Raw genomic sequence first — 21,618 nt, 5'->3', positions numbered from 1 at the left:
AAACTTGTGCAACTCCTTCACCTAGCTGGCTGTACTGCTGAATCTGACAGAGATGTGACAGCACACTGTTTCATCCTGAATTAACGCTCTCTGCCGCCCCCATCCTCACCACCACCCCTACTCTCAGTGGTAGAGATGGGAAAAGTGAGGGATGTACATACAAAACACACAAAAAGTAGGTTGCAGGAAGTGAAGGATGAATCACATATACTGAAAGAGTCAAAGCAAGAACTGAGTAAACTCTGTAGCAGGGAGAGGAAATCACACACCGAGTGTTTGTAAGCAAATGGTCATAAGCTATGATAGAAAATGTCAATCTAGAAATGAATCTGTGCTGATACATAAGAGTAAGTGAAGGTCAATCACTTTTTAAACTTATTGGGGGTTTATGTGGTCCATACATATTTATTGGTGGCTCATTTTCAAGATAGACCATTAGGCTACGAATATGTAATTGTTCAGGAACCAAAATCTGGATCCACCAGTCATTTATTTCATGTAGCCAAGACAGCAGTCATGACATTCAGGGAATAAACAGGACATGGGGTGATCTATTTCTGGTTCCACTGCTTCTACTTCCAGTGTGACGTCCCAACACAGGGCTTGGCCACTGCTGCGGTCACTGACTGAAGGCGAACCCACTAACGTTGCTCAATCCCTTTTTCAGTCCCTTGAACCAAAAAGTGTAGAATGTCATAGCCCGGCACAACCGAGAACTGGACAATTTGGGTTTGGAATTTTACTTCATAGAACCCCTTCAAGTAATTAACCCAAAAACCCACTAAATGTTATTAAGTTATTAAGTTAATAAACGTTATTTTTGGCATAGTTGTGACATTCCGGGATACTCACCATGCATCTTGTTGCTTTCCTGAAAGTCTTCATTTTCCACATCTACCGTGTCCGGCTCTGAGCAATATGTCTGAATATTCTCCTCCAGGTACCAGCTGATATTTTCATCAACAACATAGAACATCATCACGAAATCCTTATCGACATCCAACCGCTGTAAGGAGCGATCCAATGTCCCTGGAATAGGGGGATACGATAAGAGTTAGCGATCCCCTGAGCATGTGCAGAGTATGTATAATGAGTATACACAATAGATGTTAGTGGGCAGAAGATACCACCAATAACCTGCCCACGTAGCTCACTATTTATAAGAAAACCACCATAGAGGATTCTAATATAAGATATTTTCACTACTGAAATCTCAAGTGCTGAGACGTGATCGCTTGAAAAGGGGCGTGGCTGGGTGGAAGTTTAGACAGATATTTAATTTTAGGGGTATAGAGAGAGTATACAAGTCCATTAAAGGGGCAATCAGAGGAGCACATTCTCGAAACAGAAGCTTTTTGTATCTTTCTCTTGGGGACACATCAGCCAGCTGACCTTAATTTTATACAAGAAGTGATTTACCATTACAGGCGGTGCCCTAGTTAAGGACACCCGCCTTACAGATGACCCCTAGTTACAGACAGACCCCTCTGCCCACTGTGACCTTTGGTGAAGTTCTCTGGATGTTACTTGCAGTCCCAGACTGCAATGATCAGCTGTAAGGTGTCTGTAATGACATGTAATTGATAATCCTTGTTCCCATTACAGCTAAAAATTTTGAAAATCCAATTGTCACTGGGACAAAAAAAAAATTTGCCTGGAGCTACAATTATAAAATATACAGTTCCGACTTACATACAAATTCAGCTTAAGAACAAACCTAAAGAACTGATCTTGTACGTGATTTTTATGCAGGGCCCCAACAGCCCTCTTGACTTTTGTAAGGTGAGTCCTAATTAACCCTTTGAGGGAGGATGAGATAGCTGCCGGCAGCGAGATGGCAGAGTAAAATAAAGACACAGTCCGGTCTTTAGATGCACTCAAATCACACTGTTTATTTCAAAAAGAGACAGCTGTATTTTAGCACATATACATCAGCATTTGGGGTGTTGTATGAATGGAGATAAGGCACTTAGATTCTATTGGCCATTATGTTTTTGTACCAGCACATTCTGGGAAAAATGACTAGGCCTTGTTTACAGCCATGCTTATCTACACAATGGCTCCTAGAAGCTTCTTCATAACCAAAATAAATAACAAGAATACAGAGGCCCGAAGGACGGTAAGAAATGCCAAGGATATTGTGAAAAGGCAAACAACAATTTAAATAAGAAAAATAGTTGAATTAAAACATTTAACTCTATAACTTCTGAGTGGGCAACATCCCTCCCCCCAAGATGGCCACTGTAGAGGAATATATCACCAACATACGTAACCTGGGGTCTACCTGTATTAGGTTTAGAATCTACATGTTTAAGACTGTTGATTTTTGGCAAAAATTTCTAGTACCCTCTTCCATAAATTTACATCCATATTCATATTTTGCGTATTTCTTATGGTCCCTATTGCCATGTCATTGAAACTACCGTAGTTACTTTTGTGAAAGATAATTCGATGGTCTCCATTATTTGTTTTGCCTTTTATAACAACCCTCATTTGGAAATATTCTAAATAGATAAATATTTTAATCAATTATGTTCAGTTTCTGTTATTATAGAATAGAGCTTTATCTCTTTCATTCCTTTTTTCTGCTTTCTTTAGTCTGTTTCCTTTCCCTGTTCTTCATTACCTCTATTTGCAGGCATTGGCAACTTTTTGTTATATTAGCAGCTCTCTATTGGGTGAATATTAGAACTTTCCTGAGTGAAGGACATAAGTTTTCAATCAGGTCCGCAATTGGGTATGTCCACATAGTAGGCGGAGCTTTCATATTCATTATATGATTTCTCTTATTCTCATTGGCTAGTTTGCATGTCATGTGATTACTGTTGTAACATGTGATTGGTTGTATGTTCTTATAAATTTTTAACTAATGTTTGTAAAATGATGCGTTATGAATAAGGACTAGTTTTAGGTCTGAAGCGCGTCAACTAACCTGACTAGTAGTTTTGTCGAGCTCTCCACTGTGGAGCCAGTGACACTTTTCAAAATTGCGTGGGCCCCGCTATAGAATTGTATAGAACTACAGGGAATATTATATATGTATTTTCAGTGATTTTTACACTATTATGTATTTTTTTAATAAAACATATAAGCATTGCCATAAAAAGGATTTTGGTGTTGCACGATATTACTATTTTCACACTAAAAATCTTGTCACCCGATGATACTAAGGTTTATATCATAGCACCCATTTATCCTCCCATAACACATTGGTGAGCGTCACCGCACATTTCTATATTTCTTTTGCATGTTTCAAAATTTCCCAAAAAAATTAAAATTTTCTTTAACCCTCTTAAGTGGCTCCACTAAAGCTGAGAGCTCTATACCTGGAGGGATCTTAGGAGCTTATTCGGTATTAAGGGAGGCTTTAAATTCACCCCGTTGTGGGGTAACCTTAATTTTTCAGAATTAGCTAAAATGGAAGACGTCAGGTTTTGGGAAAGAAAGGGAATTATTTGCTTGGAGCAGTTGGAAGAAGATGGATCATTGCCCTCCTTTCAGGATTGGTGTCGTAGGGATAAGTTGGAAGAAAGGGATTTTTTTAGGTATCGTCAAATTGAGCACGCATATAGGAAAGAATTTCAGCACGATAGGTTTAAGATACACTTAGGGGGTAAATTTATGGATTTATTGGATTTAGATGTATCACGAATTAATTTATCAAATATCTACTGTTTGCTTAGGTATACTATAGACCAGAAGTTTAGTCACGTAACCCAATTGAGATGGGCAAACCAGGTCGGTTTTATCACTGTGGCACAATGGCGTGATATTTATAAGAATGTGGTAAGATCAACGATCAATTTAAATCACAGATGCACACAACTATATATATTATATAGAATTTATTTTTCACCAGATTTAATGTTTAAAATAGGTTTAAGGGATAATTCGAACTGTAGGAGGTGTAACTGTACTCAAGCCGATATTCTACATGTGCTATGGGACTGTCCGAAGATTAACACCTATTGGGAAGAGATATTTAGGAAATTAGAGGATCAGCTCCAATGCTCTTTCCCTCGAGTTGCTACTTTTGGGGTTTTGGGCTTGCTCCCGATTTCTTTAGGTGACAGATTAAAAAGTGACTTGGCCCTGAAGACCATTTTCCTCGCTAGATTAGTACTAGTGAAACATTGGTTAAATGAGAAGCCCCCTTCCGTGAATGAATGGAGCAACTTAGTTAAACGTATAAAATCTTACGAATGTGCGTTTGAGAAACGTTACAGGAAGGGCAACAGACATAGGGATATTTGGAATCAGTGGAGTTTATAGAGGTTTCTCTGTAATCCACTGTGTCTCTGTTGTGTCCGGGCAGCGTCACCAGCATCGGTAGAGGGTGGGGGGGAAGGGGGTATGGGGGGGGATTATCCGTATTGATATCTGGACATTTCTTTTTCTTATCTGCGATAAGATGGTAACTGTTTGTAGAAGGAGTTTATGTAGGTAACAGATGGTAACTGTTTGTAGAAGGAGTTTATGTATAGGCTGATACCTACATCATGTCATGTAATGTCTTAATGTACTAAGGAGTTTGTTTCGCAAAAAAAAAAAAAAAAAAGAAAAAAAAAAAGAAAAAAATGTCTTGTATTATTATATGAAAAAAATAAAAGTATTAAAAAAAAAAAAAAAAAAAGCTGAGAGCTCACAATGCTCATCAATTATCATCAAACCAATGGCAGCCCTGTATTGTTTGGTATTTGCATATTCTGCATAATGCTTAAAATAAATTTACTAATTTCTTGAGAATTCTGAGAATGGAACCAAACGGCGTGGTTTTACATCCGCTACACTTCGGGGGACCTCCCCTTGCTTGAGAAAGTGGAGGTCCCCCGAAAATGTAGCGGGCATTAAACCACTGAGCAACATGATGGTCAGTGGTGAGCACTAAAGCCTTGCAGCGCTGGGGTCCTGGGTTCAAGTCAACATCTGCACAGAGTTTGTATGTTCTATCTGTGTTTGTGTGGGTTTTCTCCCACACTCCAAAACATACTGGTAGGTTGATTAGATTGTGAAACCCCGGATTTGGGGAGTTGTCCAATCTACAAAATGAAGAAATGGTCATTTTGATGAAAACATATGTTTATGCCCCTTATGTAACCTCTATGACAGAAGATGTAATGTGCAGATTTCATTAGTAAAAAATAACAAAAAGACAATTTGAGGCTTAAATATATAATATGCGATAGGCCCAGATAATATTTTCCGGGAGTGGTTCTCCACTTAATCTGCTTTTTTTTTTCCACTAAAGGTGATGAACAGTTCAGGCATAACATTGCTCCGCAGAGACACACACTGGGCAATGTGCCCGATATTCCTCCATATGGAGGATCATACATCTGTCAAATTGTTACAGCTGTGCGGACCATAAATGTAAGTGGTTCTTTAAGTGGTCCTGTCACTTTCCCTAATTTTCACTTATACCAACCTATGTCTGTCTGCTGAGTACATGTATATCCTCTGTTACTCCTCCTATTATTGGCAGAACTGCAGATGCAACTTGTATAAGTAGTTGGGTGATGCACTATGGAAAGGGCTAGTGTAGTCATATAACAATACTCTTATCATACATTTATGAGCACATCACTATTACTGCTATCCTGTATATATGGGCACAGCAGAGTACTACTACTCCTATCCTGTATATATGGGCACAGCACAGTACTACTACTCCTATCCTGTATATATGGGCACAGAACAGTACTACTACTCCTATCCTGTATATATGGGCACAGCAGAGTACTACTACTCCTATCCTGTATATATGGGCACAGCACAGTACTACTACTCCTATCCTGTATATATGGGCACAGCACAGTACTACTACTCCTATCCTGTATATATGAGCACAGCACAGTACTACTACTCCTATCCTGTATATATGGGCACAGAACAGTACTACTACTCCTATCCTGTATATATGGGCACAGCAGAGTACTACTACTCCTACTCCTATCACCCCCAGACGAAGGCTGGATAAGCCGAAACGCGCGTCGGGGCAGGAGCTACCTGGGTCACGTTAACCTTGATTATCCACATGGGTAAGCACGTTACTTCATACACACTTTAATAAGACATTCCTTTTTCAGGCAATATGTATGACCTGTTTATTTATGTATATGTGCAATAGTATGTCGTGACCTCCCGTAGTTCCTTTTCCTGTGTATCCCATCCACCGCTGTAATGAACCCTTTTAACTTGTTTTGTCCATGCTTTTAACTAAAATTAATAAAATTTATCATTGTTTGTTATTCAATCTAGACGTGCATAATTTGGCCCGATCTCCCTCTGGAGACACAATCGGTTATATGCAATTAGATGTTGAGCCGAATGGCGCATACTTTATTAGGGGTACTTATAATTTATCCGTGCTTTTGGATGCCACTGGGCTACTCAAACACAATAGGGACGCTTCATTACCCCAAATAATAGACTCCACCATAAGTCCATACTACTCCTATCCTGTATATATGGGCACAGCACAGTACTACTACTCCTATCCTGTATATATGAGCACAGCACAGTACTACTACTCCTATCCTGTATATATGGGCACAGAACAGTACTACTACTCCTATCCTGTATATATGGGCACAGCAGAGTACTACTACTCCTATCCTGTATATATGGGCACAGCACAGTACTACTACTCCTATCCTGTATATATGGGCACAGCACAGTACTACTACTCCTATACTGTATATATGGGCACAGCACAGTACTACTACTCCTATCCTGTATATATGGGCACAGCACAGTACTACTACTACTACTCCTATCCTGTATATATGGGCACAGCACAGTACTACTACTCCTATCCTGTATATATGGGCACAGCACAGTACTACTACTCCTATCCTGTTTATATGGGCACTGCACAGTACTACTACTCCTATCCTGTATATATGGGCACAGCACAGTACTACTACTCCTATCCTGTATATATGGGCACAGCACAGTACTACTACTCCTATCCTGTATATATGGGCACAGCACAGTACTACTACTCCTATCCTGTATATATGGGCACAGCACAGTACTACTACTCCTATCCTGTATATATGGGCACAGCACAGTACTACTACTCCTATCCTGTTTATATGGGCACTGCACAGTACTACTACTCCTATCCTGTATATATGGGCACAGCACAGTACTACTACTCCTATCCTGTATATATGGGCACAGCATAGTACTGCTAGTCCTATCCTGTATATATGGGAACAGCATAGTGCTGCTAGTCCTATCTTGTATATATGGACACTGCACAGTACTACTACTCCTATCCTGTGTATGTATATATAGGCATTGTACTGTACTTCACTGTGTTCACTGTGTTGAATACTTCCTTACCTTAGATTATAAATGTTAATATATTGTAAAAGCAAAATTTGCCCTTATTCCCATGACTTTTTGTGAAAGCAGTAGACTCTTAACCCTATCCTTTATTTAGGTGGTAACTGGGGAAGAATTCCTTTAACACACTATTAACATTCATAAGATATTGATCGCCTCTAGAACATGGGCTGACATGGCTCCACTGAGCCATAAATCTACTATTAGCTGTGTTAAAATGCATTAATTTCCCCTATTGATTTTTTTTATTACCTTGTCATACGAAGATCAGCATTTTCTTTGGTCACATTACAACTACAAGCCGCTGCTTGTCTGTATATCATCACATAAATGCCCCCTTGTTAGTACAGAACAGGACATTCCTCACCATACGTGGCCTCCATAGTATTTACCTTGCTTACAAGTCAGCAGGGCCCCTATCAACCCACTGGCTATATCTCTAGGGGCATCAATATGGGAGTGATAGATCCAGGTCAGACAATTGGGGTCTTCAGGGGTGGGTGCATATTCCTGCTTAACAATCCAGGTGTAGGTGTGGTGTCCACCAGGAGGGACTGCATCATCATGTTTGTCTGATTTGCCAGTTCCATCTGGATAAAAGGCTCCTATAATATAAAATAGAGAGAAATTATATCTGGATTATTTTGAAAAAATTTTATTGTACATAATATGGTCCAAAAAATGTTATCTGTCCATACATTGCATCTCAACAACCCCTAAGGCTGCAAATTGCTAGTCCATGCCTAGTCCTCATCATCACCCACTTGGACTACTGCAACATTCTTCATTGTGGTCTCCCATCCAAACCTATCCAAGGCCCATCTAACGGCCATCCTATTCTTCAATTTGCTGCCCATTACCTCCACTGGTTACCCATTGCACAACAAATTCAGAGTAAAATGCTAGCCATAACTTACAAAGCCACCCACAACCTGTTCCATCCATATACCTTTGACCTAATTAGACAATACTATTTCACACATAGGGGCAGATTTACTTACCCGGTCCATTCACTAACAAGCGGCGCGTTCTCTTTGGAGATTCGGGTTCTGCCGAGATTCACTAAGGTAGTTCCTCCGACGTACACTAGGTGTCGCTGCTGCACTGAAGTTCATCGTAATACACTGAAGTACATCGTAATGCACTGAAGTTCACCGTCCTACCGTGGGTGCAGGTAAGCACATGTCCAGTGACACTTTTTTTTTTTAAATGCGGCGGTTTTTCCGAATCCGTCGGGTTTGCGTGTGGCCACGCCCCCCGATTTCTGTCGCGTGCATGCCGGCGCCGATGCGCCACAATCCGATCGCGTGCGCAAAAATCCCAGGGCAATTCAGGGAAAATCGGCGCAAATCGGAAATTTTCGGATAACCCGTCGGAAAAACGCGATTCGGGCCCTTAGTAAATGACCCCCATAATCACCGACCGTCACAATCTTCTTGGATGATATCAGAAAAGAAAGGGACCGCTATGGGGAAAGCATTGACCCCAAAATCCAATTTGTTTTCCTTCAAATTTTCTGTCAAATACTACCGGAGACCCGGTCCTGCTCGTGCAAAAGACGTTGCTTCAGACTCGAGACCCGCGCTCACCAACGTCTATCGTCCATGGGTGGATGGGATCAAGTTAAAGGCCAAGCATTGCCTTACTTAAGATACAACGAGAGGCAGAATTAGTAGTCTTACTTTTTGCTTTTGTAATGCATTTTCAGCAAGTTTCCCCTTTGATAAATATGTCATAAGGCTTTAAATCCAGATTCCTTCTATAAATCTCATTGAATTTTTCCGGACCTCCACAGGTAGAGGTCAAAAATCTATAATATTACAATAGAGGATAAAACTTTTACCTTCTGAATCCTTTTTGTAGAAGACTCCATGTGGATGAAGTGTATACGATCGAGAAGCAAAATTCTTCAAGTGTACAATGATGGTGTCTTCAACTTCTGCCTTGATAACCGGACCGAGGAACCCCAGCCAGGCAGGTTTACGGACCTCCTCATGGTACCTGGCGTCAGTGAATTGTTTGTATATGGCCTTCTTATAGACCCGTCCTATTCTGTCTTTGCCGTTTTCCAGAAATACTGATGCATGTCTGGGAAAAATTTTTTTAAAATATTTATATACAGATGTTATAATCTTGAAATTGTAAATTGTAGCATATAGTAAAATATTTAAATAAAAATAATATTATTTCTTAATATTACAATTGAATAATTGAACGTGAGAGAAGCCCCTTGTATCTGCTCTGCCCTTGTTCCTGTGTCCTTGGCTTCTGTGTACCAGTGTCTGAAATCAGCTTGTTTACTGAACTTTGACCTATCCCCCCTGTCCTGAGAACTAGATTAAGGAATATGAATAATATCAGCTGACCTGTCCTTGGCTTGGGCCTAGACAATGCATCTGCCTGTCCTGTTGGTGCCATGTCCCAACATCTTTTGACCTTCCTGCGTCAATTGTCATCAACACCAGAAATTCTCCAACTTTGTTCTTAAAAAGTGAAATCCAGGAAAATAAAGTCAGACACACAGAAACAAAGTCAACCTGACTTGCTGACACAATGGGGCTCATTTACTCATGGTCGTGTGCTGCACTTTTGTTGGACTGTGCACCGTTTTCGGGGCTAAAACGGCTTGCACAGGTATTTAAGAAGTGTCTGCACTGGGATTGTGGCGCACGCAACCTTTTTGTGGCGCACCTGCGCTGACCACCATGCAACACAAATTAGGGGGCGGATGGACTGATTTGAACCACGTGCCGTATTCCACTTTCAAATTATGTCGCACAACCTATGTTAAAGGTGCACCACAAAAAAAATGGTGAACTGTGTCGGACCAGTGCAGATTCATCTTAGTGAATCGCCGCACGCAGCATAATATTAGGGCAGTTGTGGCGAACCTATGGCACTGGTGCAAGAGATGGCACTCAGAGTGCCCTCTGTGGGCACTCAAGCTCAGCACAGAGTTCACCAGGACTCAAAGAATCTAACTGCAGTTTCACATAAGTCAAGATTTACTAATCTCCATGCTATTTTAACACTTTAATCGTCAGGAAAGTATATATCATATGTCCTCACAGGGTGGCACCTTGGTGGCTAAGCATGCATGAGATACATCCTGGAAAATAGTAAATTTACATATTACTTAAATAAAGATTTTAACCAATTAGGTTGGGTTTCAGGATTATTAATTAGAGGCAGCAGGAGGAATCTACCCTCAGATCTACTTCTGATAGTAGATTCCTCATGGTAGGTTTCCTTTAAGGCTGTGTGACACAATGGGGCACATTTACTAAGGGTCCGTTGGACGCATTTCCGCCGGGTTTCACGAATATTTCCGGCGCACGCGATCGGATTTTGGTGTATCGGCGCCGGCTATCATGCGACACAAATCGTGGGGGCGTGGCCGTCGGACAACCCAACTGATTTGGACAAACCGTGGAATTTACTATTCAAATTGTGTCGCAAGATCAGCACTTAAATGCACCGGGAAGAAGAAGGTGAACTCCGGCGGACCTGAGTGGTGAAGCGACACATTCAAGAAATCGGGCGTACGCTGTAAGTGAAATGCAGCAGCTCCGAATCCTCGGTGGACATTCCGGATCGGCGGACGCAACGGGACGGGTAAGTAAATGTGCCCCAATATAACATCAACACTGCTAAAATCGGGCACCTAAAAAATAACACCTAGCGGCGGGAAATAATAAATGCCCCCCAAGATCTTGATCCGGGAGGGTCCCAGCAGTAGGTATTTTATAGGGAGATACCTATAAAACATGGGACGTTTCAAGCTAATCTAGATCTTTATGAATCCATAACAGATACACATCAAATCAAGTCTGTATTTTCTTTCTGTTTTCCTCTCCTGCATTCATCAGCCTGTTCCAGGAATAGCATCGGATACAATACTTGCAGTGTCTGAGAGCAATTGTATTCAGAGACCCCAAACCAGTGGAAATAGAAGAGAAGCTTCAAAGGGCCAGTACGACAACAATAATTATAATATTATAATGGGGGATCACTCCGGCATGGAGAACACAGTGGAAGTAATCACCCAAACTCCGCAGGCTGGGGACAGATGGGGCAGGTCCGCAGCAAATATGTCTGTTACTTACTGTGGTTTTCCGATGCTGTTTCTGATGGGAAGGAATTGGTTAAAATCTGTAGGTTGTATGTCAGGACACAGACTGCCAGATACAAGACGTTGAAAGGGAACCTGTCATCAGAAATAAACTTCAAAGCTGATTTTCTGGATGATGCCACCACACAAGGCCATGAAAGAAACCTGACCTAGGAGCTGCTCAGCTGCTTGATAACATACTGGTTGTGGTTTATTAGGCCAATTTATGATTACAGGTTCCCTTTAAGTTCTTAACAGAGCTATTTAGTCAGGGGTGGAAAATATACAGAACCTCTATGGAAATATTTTATATCTAATATACTGTTCATGGTAATCTATAGCTTACCCCCTTTCCTTCAATTCAATACTGTTATGTACTATTACAATTATGCAGCTGTCATCTAGCTCTTACTGCTGAAGTAAGGGATAAGTCAGATTCCAGAGGATTGGACCAATACTCATCATCACAAGGTTGCCTTCGTCTGATCCCTGGATACAGCTGTTACCACCACGGGCTCCCCATCCATTACCCAGGAACTTATCTTACAGACACTCAGGGGTTGCCCCAGGGAGAACTAGTACATCAGCTTCTCCCTCCATATTTCTTGCACACACCACCCGCTGGAGACCTGTCAGGCTGTAGGACAGCCCTCCGGTCCCCCATACCAAGCACCGTGACACTAGCGTGCCCAAGGCCGCAACCGCCAGCCCCAAGAAAAGGCCGGGCCCCGGTGGGGGATGTTGCACTGTCATTGAATAATGGCTCTCTCATACTGACACTCCAAAAACAAGAGAAAGGGGAAGGGAGGAGCACATAGGGTGCGACAGCTGGATTAATGGGATGAGGAATAAACAGTTGAGTAATTAAGTGCTGCAAGCAGCTGGGAATCCAAGGCTACCACCCATGCTAGAAGGACTTGTTCATAATAAATTGTTCATTTTTGTCAATATGACATCATTGGGATAGTTTTCATTATTCAACTTATTCAAAAAAGGAGGCTCATTCACTGACAGCAAGCAGAAACAAAGCGTTAGAGCGCACACAGGGAGCAGGCGCTTTCCTAGGAATTATCCTAAGCTCAGAGCAGATGTACTCATTGCATAGTTATATCTTGAGAAAATCGGCAAAGGGAAGACATTAAAGGACTGGATGTTGAGAAGTTTTAACCCCCTGAGGCCTCGGAGAGCCCTAAACACATGTGTTGTTTAACCTCTCGCTGACAGCAGAAGCAAGTATTACGTCTGACTAGTAAGGAGCGGAGGCTAACATGAAGCAGATGTCACACTGTTACTGTATGGTTATATAATAATGTGCTGGATGATTAGAAAAGATCCTATATGTAAGCTGGTTAAAGGGACGGTGCGACAATCGATTCTATAGACGCTTTATCTAGGTAGCGCACTGTCCGGACCTTCCTCCACCATCATCACCACAGAAGTAAAATTTCTACATCCTTTTTTCCAGGGAATGTCCACATTCTTGTATTAGCAAATTTTCGAGAAAATAAAATACTGAGCAACAAGTTTCTGTGTTTCCCCCAAAATCCACCCCCCTTCGCCTTCTCAGACGTCTATGAGAGAATTGCTTGTTCTCATTGAATTCCAGTGTGATACGGTAATAGGACACGTCCCTGTATGGCATTTCTGACCTCCTAGGTATTTCACCACCAGCTGTGAGGGTATTATTAAAAAAGGGGCAGATAATAGACATCCTTATAAATGGGAGGGTTATCTGCATATTAATATGTATGGTTTTAGAATGGGAAAGCTCCTGTAAAGGTAATGTATACAAAGCCCAATAGTTCCAAATACTCCCCATTGGAGAGTAAAATGTTACCCTTTTATACCTAAGACCACACAATAATAGTTCACTGTTTTACCCTACACTACCAGGGACACAAATGTTACCCCTCATAAACCATAGACCACCAGGTATTAATGCCATATTTTACCCTTCATCACAAGAGACCCTCATCCATCACAGACCACAGGTATATGTCCCATGTTTTACCCTAGACCACTAGGGAACAAAATATTACCCCTCATAAACCATGTACCGCCTAGATTACCAGTGACCAAAATTTCACCACTCATATACCACATATTGGTCTCACATTTTACCCTAGACAACCAGGGAACAACATACTTCCTCCTTGTTCACCTTAGACCAACTTTTTTTAATCAAGTTCACCAGTAATCAAAATAATACCATAGACCATAGGTAACAGTTCCATATTTTACCCTAGGTCACCAGGGACCAAAATATTACCCCATCATATACTTTAGACCACATGTATTAACTTAAAGATGACTATTTACCACCTAACACACGTGAAGATTAAAAAAAAACATAGTGTAGGGGCTGCTTCACAGATTGAGGGGCAATTACACTTTTCTTCCCAGCCCCCGCAGTCACCGAGATATCATTTTGACCATTACAACCCTCTCCACTGACATAGAGAAGGTGCTGGAGCAGAGCAGGGGTTGTGTTTTATTTTTATCTTCTCTAACACAGAGACACTAAGAAGATTATCAGAACTCCCTCCTACAGCACAGTGGAGAGGATTTGAATGGTCAGATACCGGGACTGATATCTCAGCTTCTTATATTTCTCAGACCACCATTGAACGGTAAGGAGCACTTGTCATGGTGGCGGATAATTGGTACCAAACCAGTTCCCTTTTATAGTAAGATACCAATTTAATTCATAATTTTTCTTTATATATATATCTCGCACACAGATTACGCAGCGCTGCACAGAGATTTCCAAATCAGTCCCTGTCCCCAATGGGGCTCACAAACTGATCAACCTACCAGTATGCTTTTGGAGTGTGGGAGGAAACCAGAGGACCCAGAGGAAACCCAGGCAAACAACATACAAACTCTTTGCAGATATTGACCCTGGGACTTGAACCAAGGTCCTCAGTGCTGCAAGGCTGTAATTCCACCACTGAGCCACCGTAGACACCCATATACCCACTTCTCATATATCAAAAAAAATAACGTCTAAAAATACAGGTGATCTTTTGATTTTAGGGATCTCTTAAGCCTCTTTAAGAGGGAACGAAGGTCCAATACAACACTGTGGGATTACGGCCTATAAACCGCCTACTGCGGGATTATATTTAGCAGGATCCTACCGTCTTCCACAGAGAACAATATCCCCTTAAACCTAATTGATAATTATAATCCAGTAATGACGGACTAATCCGACTCTCCATTCATCCACGTATAACAGCCAATACAGGAACTGAGGTTTCAACACAGTCAAGAAGAAGAAATATTTTGGCCGAGCTCAAAGGTTCCCCCCTCCGTGCCAGCTTCTCGGTCACGTAGTGGTTGGCATGTCATCCTCATGAGTTACACTGTAAACAGTGAGAAAAGTTTCCTGGAATTTCTCAATAATGGTATGAAAAAGGGAAATGCTTAAAGGGATGTTTCACTTTCGTTACACCCAAAATATATATAGAGGCACCCATAAATGAAAGGGGTTTTCCAGAAACGGGATACAGATGGGTGGGGGGAGGGGGTCTGGCACTAAACTTCTGCTTTAAGGGGTCATAAAGTGCTTGTTATATTATAGATCTGATATTGATAGCACATTTTAGGAATACATCATTAATCTTGTATTTCCAAAAACCCTTAAAGGGAGTGGATTAAGCTATCGCCTATTCACAGAGCTCAGACCTCATAGGGCCAAATGAATCAAGGTGAAACCAGCATTCCAATGGAGAACATGGGACCCAAATTCCCAGTCGGACCCCCACCTGTAAGCAACTCTATACGTTGGATGGGTCATAAAATGTTAATTTGGTAAGATTACCTTTAAATGCCTTAGGATCTTTGCTGGAAGATGGACCATTGTACTAGCATCTCTTGACCGGAGTTAAAGGCTAAGGAAATTTAAGGGGATACATTTATCCCTTATCCACAAAATTGGTTGGATCTCCGCAGTGATCAGAAGAACTTGGATCTACATGTGCCCCGTATAAATCAAGGCCATGACCCAGAAGGTCCCTGATCACAAGTTGTCATGGATCATCTTGAATTGATAGTGGAGGTTAGAAACAACATTTGTTTTCCCTACAGCGCTCCCGCAGGTGAAATAAGGTATTACACAGCTCGCCTTAAAGGAAACCTACCATTTGATGCATTATGACGCAAACATACCTTGAGAATGCTGTAGCTACGCTGATGCAGGATCATATCTTGGTTAATCCCTGAGCTTAGTGGTTTTGCGTAAAAAAACTATTATAACATTCAGAACCTTGGGAAAACTGGGTCAGGCTGTAACACATTACACGGAGCTTGTAATTACAAATGGAGGTTAGTCAAGACATAATCAACCTGAGCTGGATCACTCATACACAGCAGATGGGGGATGGTGCAGCAATTGATACCTTCAGGCACATCCAGGGATTACATCATCCTCTCCTGCAGTGAATAACTCACTTGCTAGGAGAAGCACTGAACCAGCCATAGAAGCAACGGAGCTTCATTATAATGTTATATCTGTTTTAGAAGCAAAACCACTCAGCTCAACCAAGATATGTGCCTGCATCAGTGTAGCTACAGCATTCTCAACGTATGTTTGCTCCATAATGCATCAAATCAAATGGTTGATTTCCTTTAAAATCAATATACCGTTCAAGTAATGAACAACTTCCTGGATCCTCCAGGGAGGGAAACGCTTGTTGTAGCTGCTTTACTCCAGCAAGTAGATAAGGGACTTGAATTCAGGACCCATTAACTCATTAAGACCTGTACTGAAAGTATCATTACAATATGGTGTATGGGGTTCGGTTTGCATTGCCTCGGACTGAATATATAGATTATTGTAACATGTGTATTCTAAATCAGACATCCCCTTTAAGACTTCTACCCATCTATCCATAGTTTGCCTCCACCACTGGTCCAGTAACTAAAATATAGATTATTTTTTTCTACTCTCTACCGCCCCCTGTCTGTCCTGTACAATCCCTAAAGAGTTGTATATCACTTACGGAGTGAGTTTTGGTCCCCCATGAATGTCACCTTGGCTCATGGCTTCTATGGGGTAAGGATTAACCCTTACATCACTGATATAATTATCATCTAAGTCTATGCATCGAGGGATAAACATGTCATATATTGTGTTACAGGAATCTCATGACCACGGTGATACATTACAGGTGACCTTCTGATAGCCGCTGAAGATGCTGTTACAATGTAACGCGGGATCATCGTTCATTCTTCCAAAAAAAGCTTTGATGATTATTTACCGTGCGTCACAGCTGCAGAGGCTACATAATTCGTCCTCCCCCCAAAAAAATCCTCATCAGCAGAAAGGGAACACCATCTGCCGATGCCACTGAGAGATGCGTCTGCATAGGACATGGATGCGTCATAATGCGACTGACAAGTATTGGTTAAAGTTGCAGTAGGGTGCACTGTATCGCGTCCCCATTCATTAGGAAGGGAGACATCGGAAAACATTGTAATGGAAAATATCAATGGAAAAGCAGAGACCTTATGTTGCCGGATAGTAATCTATGTACATCGCTGCGGAATATGTTGGCGCTATAGGAAAGGAGATAAGAATAGTAGACACATTGCACTTACTCGTCATCAGATATATTGAGTCCGGAGATGAGGTTTTGCCCGCTCGGTGCATAGTCCCAGGATTCCTCTACAATCCCAATATAGTAGGTTCTTGTAAGGGATTGTCCCAGTCCAGACAAAGAGCTGAGGAGCAGCAGAGTTACAATGGTCATGCAGGATACAGAAGGCATTTGTGTCTCTGTCAGCAGCCAGCCAGAATGAAAGGCTGAGACCAGAGACGACGAAATATCACTAGACACTCCCCCTGCCAGCCAGAGCCCGGGGCTGGACACAGGAGGATTAGGAGAAGTGCCAGTTCAGGGCTACTATAGTAACAGGGCTGACTACCTCCGCAAAGATGAGCCGCAGCAGCCCAGACACAAAGAATGCAGCAAATACAACCTGCAACTGTAACAAAACTGCAGCGAGGGCAGGATTATGCGGCTCATGTCTGAACTCTGTCCTGCATTAGGGATCACATAAATATTACTTTTCACAGCTGAGGGTTTGCTACTATGGCATACAGTCAAGATAATCTTCTAAGTACATCAGTAACACACAATTGGCTCCGGTTTATGATAGTTTGCTACAATGTATCAGTGCAGGTAACATGTAGTTTATAGAGGAATGGATAAAGTGGATACAATTGTAGTAGTGATGTAATTAGAGGGGAAGCTGCTGATGCTAAATTTGGAATAACCCCCACTGACCACGTGCCATATATAACACAGGGGTCTCCTTATTTGGCAGAGGGGCTTTGTTCACCCTTGGACACATGGCTTGGGTGCACTCTCGTAAGGGATGATTCTGCCCGTTATGGTTTGTATGGTTTGTATGGTTCAGTTCACTGACAACTAGCAGAGATCTTGACTTGTGTTCTATCCGCACTGGGACAGCCATGTTGTAAGACTTGCTGGAAGTTCCATAGAAGTGAATGGAGTGATATAAGGGAGTATATGAGTAGTAACAGAATGCACATGCCACATTAGAAAAGGGGAGCACTAGAAAGATGGGGGGCACAGAATTAGGGAGAATATAAATGGGAGTGCTGCAAGAAAGGGGGCATATATTGGGGGCTACAGAAAGGGGGTATTATAAGTGGGGTCTAGAGAAAAGGGAGTATTGTAAATGAGCGATAACATAAAAACATTAGAAGTAGAGGGGCAAATGCAAGGGGGGCATTATCAGTGGGGCTAGCTCGATGGGAAGATAATGAAAAGGGGGGAAGTAATAAGTAGGGGGCTACTACAAGGGGGATATATTATAAATGGGGGCTAGCTCAATGGGAAGGTAATGAAAATGGGGGCAGTAATAAGTGGGGGCTACTGCAAGGGGGCATTATAAATGGGGGATAGCTTAATGGGAAGGTAATGAAAATGGGGGCAGTAATAAGTGGGGGCTACTGCAAGGGGGCATTATAGATTGGGGCAAGCTCAATGGGAGGATAATGAAAAGGGGGAAATTATTAAGTGGGAGGCTACTGCAAAGGGGCTGTGAGCTGAATATTTTGCGCTGGATCGTTTGTCCCTTTTGAAGCACCCCAAAAGTTAGGAGGCATGCTGATACAATTGTAGCAAACCCTCAGCTTTGAAAAATATTTGATCCAGATAACATATAGGGAATCATATTGTCATGTATTATATAATGATATGGCTTCACTAACACAGACAAGCTACAACCCCCATGCTCCGCTCAGGTAACGGTGCGCACAGCGTCCGATGTTTGCCTTGGCCGCTGTACAGTGAGACTGAGAATAAGCGGGAATTTCCAGCGGCTCCGGAGATATTACCGGAGTGACTTCATCTTTCATTCATAAGCAGCTGAGTGTCCACATGTCGAGCAAGTCCAAGGATGATGTATAAGGAAGTAGTGCAAGCGGTGGTCATAACAAAAATTGCCTTAAAGGGGTTGTCCAGAATTTAATCCCACAACGGCCCCTAGGGTTTTGCATCTCACTTTAATGGATCTGCCTGGTTCCAGTGAAACACATGTAAATGGTTACTGATTGCATGCGTTTTATTGGAAACGCATATGTGCTTGGGCCGAGGCGCCCAATTTGAGTGATAAAAAAAACTGGCATAGGTGTCAGAAAAGTTAATTTGTGGCGCCAACACATAATAAATATGGCACACACAGCAAAAAAAAAAAGTGACCTCCAAATAACTGGCAGAAATCCTATCATAAAGGACCCCCAATGTTTCTAGATACTATAGAACCGTAGATAGGGGACGTCTGAAGTGACACTCTACCTACAACCGCTAAACTTGACTCATCTCAGGCAAAATATGACTCTGCTCTGCTCTTTATCCTATAACATCAGAGATCTTTTTATAGGTAAAATAATAATAGAGAGAACTCTAGAGAGAACATTTTATACTGGACCTAAGTGGGCGCCGATAGTTTAGTGGGGTAAAAGAAGTGTGATGAGTACTTGTAATGGGTTACTGTCTATATTTTATTTAACCACTTCATCTCTGGTATCATAGTGGTGAATTAATAAAAAAGGATCAATATGGACATGTGGAGGAAGACAGGGGTTTTTCGGATATACATTTTGGGGGTAATTTATTATGACCTTTCAACCGGAAAACTCTAAAAACTCTTAAATTGAGCTGGATTGTTAGGCTCCGCTAACTATAAAGAGCCGGCTCTTCTGGCTCCTGAACGGCTCCCTATGTTATAACATAGGGAATGGTTTTCAGGCAGCCACCACCCATCCCCGCTCCACTTTTAACCCAATGGGGCAAATTTACTTACCTGGTTCTGTCGCAATGCCCGATTGAACTCTCCGACAAGTCCGGCGCGATTCATGAAGATCGTGCGCCTGAGTTCCTGCATCCGTAGCTTCCCCGCCGAGGTCCGCCGGCGTTCAACTTCTCCTTCCCGGTGCTTGTAAGTGCGTGTCTTGCGACACAATTCTAAATGTTGAATCCTGTGCGTAGTCTGAATCCGTCGGGTTGTCCAACGGCCTGCCCCCCCATTTCTGTTGCCCGCAATCCTGTTGCCCGCGCCAAAAACCCCTGTTAAATGCGGCACAAAACGGAAATTGTCGGGAAATCCGACAAAGATGCGCTCTGCGGACCCTTAGTAAATGAGCCCCATTATATTTGATTTAAAAGGGGGCATGGTCACTGCATAGGGAGGGGGCTATCTAAATCGGGTTGGAGCTAAGTGTGCCGTCAGATCTTAAGGCCAACTCCTCTTGTTCGCCTGAAAGAGCCAGCTCTTTGTAAAGAGAACTCTTACTTACTGACCCTAGTCAAAAGTCTCTGGCTCAGCCAAACCAGTTCCATTCACTGTACTGAAGAGACTGTCTAGGGCAGTGATGGCAAACCTTTTAGAGACCGAGTGCCCAAACTACAACAAAGACCCGCTTATTTATCGCAAAGTGCCAACACAGAAATGTAATTCATGTTTTATACTCCCTTCTCTGTCACAGTTTTCATTGATACCAGCCCCTGAGGACACCAATAAAGCAGAAAATAGTCCCAGGTACAGCTGTCACTTTATAATAGCTCTGTGCACAGCAAGTCCTGGGCTGTCTGGGACTGCAGGAAGATACCTGGAGTCATCTCTGGTGATGGCCTGAGTGCCCACAGAAAGGGCTCTGAGTGCCACCTCTGGCACCAGTGCCATAGGTTCGCCACCACTGGTCTAGGGTTTGGGAATCAGTTCCTCCTGGAATAGATATACTGGTTTTGCTTTAATTCCACATAATGTCCTAAGGCTTCTTGGAAGTCATGCTTGATGGTAAGGGGGCTTCAATACAAGGTAGAAAAAGAGGCGTGGTTTTCCAAATCCTATCCTGGGACACTTACCTGCATGCATCTTATATCTATAAGTTAATGATGAGGTGTAATGTCGCCACCTGCTGGCCACTGCCGGTATCGCATGAGTCCTTGCATCGCAGGTCACAGGTCAGCGTGAAATTCCATGCACTTGTAAGAGATACTTTCCAGACGAGCCAATGTAAGCTGATACCCTGATCTGTTTAGTCCTGCTAATCCTTAAAGTATATTCTCTAGACAGAACGACTTACTGTCCTGGTCTGTATGTTGTATTCAGGAGCAAACAGATGGTGTTTTTCCCACTTCAATGAACAAAACCACAAACCACTAACCCTGCGTATAAAAATCAAATGTAGTTTTTCTCCAGAAAGAGTTTGAGGAGTATCCCCATTATTGTTGTGTGGTACCTAAAACCTGCAGAAGTAAAAAAATAACAATGCACCGTCCACTACTTTGTGGATTGGAAGGACTAAGGGCCAAATAAAACCCAAGGGCCCAAATAAGAACCTCAGGGTTGACCTTCGGTTTTAGCACTGTCATGTTTGGAGGGAAAACACGGAGCTCCTGCTGCAACACCAGCAAAGACCTGCAGCATAGCTTTCAGGCTGTATTCACACATGGGGGCAGATTTATTTACCCGGTCCATTCGCGATCCAGCGGCGCGCTCTCTGCGGTGGATCCGGGTCCGGCCGGGATTCACTAAGGTAGTTCCTCCGACGTCCACCAGGTGGCGCTGCTGCGCTGAAGTTCCCCGGAATGCACTGATCTTCACCAAGCTTGACCAAG

At 42.4% G+C, this 21,618-nt stretch overlaps 1 protein-coding gene across 1 annotated transcript in view; it reads right to left on the bottom strand.

The window, feature by feature from the left end:
- The window catches only part of HEPHL1 (hephaestin like 1), a 64,449-nt gene extending 47,162 nt beyond the window's left edge, over window positions 1-17,287 (bottom strand). The window contains exons 1-4 of the mRNA XM_072134132.1: window positions 17,066-17,287; window positions 9,197-9,441; window positions 7,746-7,958; window positions 853-1,029 (exon numbers count right to left, since the gene is read on the bottom strand). Of these exons, the coding sequence (XP_071990233.1) occupies window positions 853-1,029; window positions 7,746-7,958; window positions 9,197-9,441; window positions 17,066-17,235 (805 nt within the window). The 5' untranslated portion in view covers window positions 17,236-17,287. The remainder of the gene's footprint in view (window positions 1-852; window positions 1,030-7,745; window positions 7,959-9,196; window positions 9,442-17,065) is intronic.
- Window positions 17,288-21,618: the final 4,331 nt, after the last annotated feature.

This window comes from Engystomops pustulosus, chromosome 2 (genome assembly GCF_040894005.1).
Source record: "Engystomops pustulosus chromosome 2, aEngPut4.maternal, whole genome shotgun sequence".
NCBI lineage: Eukaryota > Metazoa > Chordata > Amphibia > Anura > Leptodactylidae > Engystomops > Engystomops pustulosus.
This window is presented reverse-complemented; position numbering and strand designations above follow the sequence as displayed.